Here is a 3,670-nt window from a genome sequence, read left to right on the forward strand (position 1 = left end):
TACTATACAAACCTAATGTTACTCGCATATTTTCGAGCCTGTATGTACATTTTCGGGAAAAAGGTTAAAAAGTGTATCCATCTGCTGAAAAGATATTTTCGCAGATTCACAATTTATTTAAAATAAATCTATTAGCCCAATCTCCAATTCCATGTGAATAAATCTCCCCAGTGCTTAAATAATTTTCACCACATTAAATAGCTGCACAACACCCTAATTGCCGAAAAAGCGTTGCTTGCGACACTAGTCCTTTATGGGGACCAAACTTGGCGAAAAAAAAAATAGCTAAGTTTGTTTACTGGATATACTGAGGTTTCAATAGCAATCAACAATTGAATTCTAACAACTTCAGCAACACAACGAAAGGCTTTTTTTTCCAGCCTACGCATACATGCATACATATGTACATATGCATGTACAAACGCGGCCATCGAATAAGCAATTGGAGAATTTCTCCTTTTATTCAAAGGCAAACAGTTAAGCCCAAAATACAATAACGCAGTGGCAGTGGCAGCGGCAGTTTTTCGAAATCAGCTGTTTTTTAGAAAGTGTGGTGTCCAATGAAGCGACTCACAATACAGCAGTGGCAGCTAGCAGTACTGCTCAGTTTAGCCCAAATTCTAAATTCACTGCAGCTCGGAACACTTTGACGACTGCAACTTCACGACGTAACGACAGTGACATCATTTTGTCGACAAATGTCGCCTTGAAGCCAGCTTCTTAAACATTTTGAAGACCTCAGCGACATAGCAAACAGCTGATTTTAAAGTTTGATATTTTGGTATATTTATTTCACAAATTGTGTATTTTTATTTAAGTAAATAAGAGAAACATGAACAATCAAGAATATGTGATTAATTTTGCGACAATTTAATTTTGCAGCACTACATCTACTCATTGTCGCCGGCAAAATTAGAAATAGATTTAATTTGGCGACGTCGACAATTGCAGTCCTGCAGCCAAGATGTCGTGCTGTCGTCAAAATAATTGTGTCCGTAAGAACGTGTGTATTTAAAATTTGACAGATGCTGCTTGTCGCTTGCTGTCGTCAAAGTGTTCCGAGCTTGCCACTGCCTTCATCGCAGCAAACTTCGCATGCTGAATTTGACATAAATGAAACGCAGCCAACATCTGTTGATGTCACTGAAGCCTAAAAGGCAACAACAAAAAATGTAAACAAACAAAAGGGAATGTCAAAAAAAGCAGTCACTGACAACGCCGTATTGTGTTTGCTGCGGCATTGACTGCCATATTAGCAGTAACAGCTGATTTTAAAAACTGTCACTGCCACTGCCACTGCGCTATTGTGTTTTGGCCTTTATTCAAAGGCAAATAGTTAACGAAGCATTTGCCTTATTTTCCTTCTTTCGTTGTTTCGCAAAAATTAAGTATACATATGTATATGGTTGCCATCAGCAAAGATGAAAATATAGTTATCACAAGAATGTAGGAGGTTGCCATTAGACCAGTAAATACACTGCGACAAATAATATTCTTTACAACTCTAAAAAATAATTTATGCTACCTCACTTACTCGGTTTTGCATTATCTTGATACAAGGTTTTGAATTTGTTGATACGCGGTGTTGTACTTTAAACGACGATATAAGCATTAGATACAAGAAAAACATATCATATTACAAAAAAGTCACTGCCAACAAATTATTTTCAGCTTAATTAAATGTAAAAATTTAGTAAATGAAATGCGCATTATTGTGCTTCTAACTATAAGCGGCGAGGTAACGGACGTTGAATTTTCAGCGTTGCCTAGCTTTGATGCCGACGTATTTTTGCTAGTAAATTTGTCTTCTGCATTATCAGTTCGCCACTATGCATGTACCTGTTTCAGACGATTATATGCACGCATTGATATATTCAAGCTAGGCATAACTTCCAACAAACCAGGTTCATTCATGAAGGACAATCCACAAAGACCAAAATATGTGTGAAATGGATCTGTTGTAAATTGTGGCCATTTGGAGAAACCACCGACTATGCTGTCTTGGGTCTCCATAATGTAGGCGCGATTTTCGGCGTAGTCGATTAGTTCAAAGGCACCTAAAATACGTAGCGCTGCACCAATCCAAAAGGAATAACAGGTATCCACAGTTTTGTTCGGACGTCCCTGGAAACCATTTACCTACAAAAAGGCATTGCGCATTAAAATAGAATATTAGAAAGGAAATCAACAAATACAACTCACTTGTCTAAAAATGAGCCAACGCTTTATATTTTCAATCGTTGTCTCGTCTAAGCGATGCAGTTGGCCGCTCAAATTTAACGCAGCCAAAGCGCAAAATGTAGTACCACCATGTGCTTCACCCTCCAAATACTGACTGAAGCCATTGTCATAACGCTGCATTTGTAAGTGGCTTGATTAATAATTTTTCTTTCTAACCTTTCTGCCATTTTATAAATACTTACAATACAACTTGTTATGAATTGGAACATTTTCTCCTTATCCACATCTCCCCAATAGTCTAACATATGGCAAATGGCGGCTGCACAAAACACGAAACGCATATCGTTCTCACTGCCGTCTATACAGGCGCTAAAGCTGCCATCTGGGCGTTGGACTGCAGCTACGCCTGCGATATGAGAGGCATTTCTTATTTCATTTTATCCTTTACGTATGTATGTATGTAAGTTTGCTACTCACCATCAACAATGCTTTTGCGATCCAAACGACTCAAGTCATCACCAAGTGTGGCCAATATGCCAATACCAGTGTAAGTCATTGCAAGATGACCCCACTGATAGTACCTGGCACTAGCCTGCAGTTGCTCATCATCGGAAATAATGTTGATACAACGTGATCCCTAAAAAGATATAGGAATTAAGGAAATCTTAATTTTCTCATGAGTTCGATCATATTGTTTGTCATTTCGATTTAAGAAATTTAATTTATATAATTTATATAATATATGTAGGCGGTTGAACTTAAAACTTGCAATATCGCAAAAAGTCCATAAAATAACTAATTCTTTTGATACAAAAGAAAGGTTCGAAATGGTATTGCTAAGAGTGCAATTTTTTACATTTTTAAATTACTTATTTAAATTATTTGTTATGCCGCTGCTATGATAAAAGTTACTTGCTGCTCTTATAACAGCAACGAGTTATTTGCTAATTCGGGAATCGTTAAAATGATATGATACGTTTGACTGGAGAGTACATTCATACATATCTGCCAACATATAATATTTCATTATTTAGCAAGCAGTTTGCTTAAATTTAAAGTGTTTGTTTCTTAAATTAGCCTTAATAACGCAAGATTGTCATCTCATGAAAGAATAGCGATACTTGCTTTTAAAGGGGAAAGTGAATCACAGCATGTTTTTTGTATACTGAAGTAAATACAAAAAGTCACGGAGCTGCAGAGCAAACATGTTTTAATACAGTTGAGAAGCTCGTAACAAAGATAGTGAGTGGTTGACTGTTTTATACGCGACATATGTTTATACATACATACATATAGATAACATGCTATTAGAACACACGTACATACATATGTAGTATTATGCATGTGTACATGCAAATAAAATAACATTACCTTCTAGTGGCTTATGATTAATTGCCTGCGTTATGACGCGGCTACGGAGTTAAACCCTAGCCGCTGGTATATACCTGAAAGCCACTGCAACATTTCGTTTCTCCCTCCTTCGTAATTA

At 36.8% G+C, this 3,670-nt stretch overlaps 1 protein-coding gene across 1 annotated transcript; it reads right to left on the bottom strand.

The window, feature by feature from the left end:
• Nucleotides 1-1,401: 1,401 nt before the first annotated feature.
• On the bottom strand, nucleotides 1,402-3,670 carry LOC118741100 (geranylgeranyl transferase type-1 subunit beta-like; the record flags this gene model as incomplete). The annotated part of the gene is given in 5 exon segments (XM_036472935.1): nucleotides 1,402-2,139; nucleotides 2,203-2,355; nucleotides 2,424-2,587; nucleotides 2,659-2,818; nucleotides 3,627-3,670. Coding segments are annotated over 5 exon segments (833 nt in total), but the record flags the coding sequence as incomplete, so codon positions are not given.

The sequence above is a fragment of the Rhagoletis pomonella genome, unplaced genomic scaffold (assembly GCF_013731165.1).
Source record: "Rhagoletis pomonella isolate Grant_MI unplaced genomic scaffold, Rhpom_1.0 Rhpom_scaffold_00006, whole genome shotgun sequence".
Classification (NCBI taxonomy): domain Eukaryota; kingdom Metazoa; phylum Arthropoda; class Insecta; order Diptera; family Tephritidae; genus Rhagoletis; species Rhagoletis pomonella.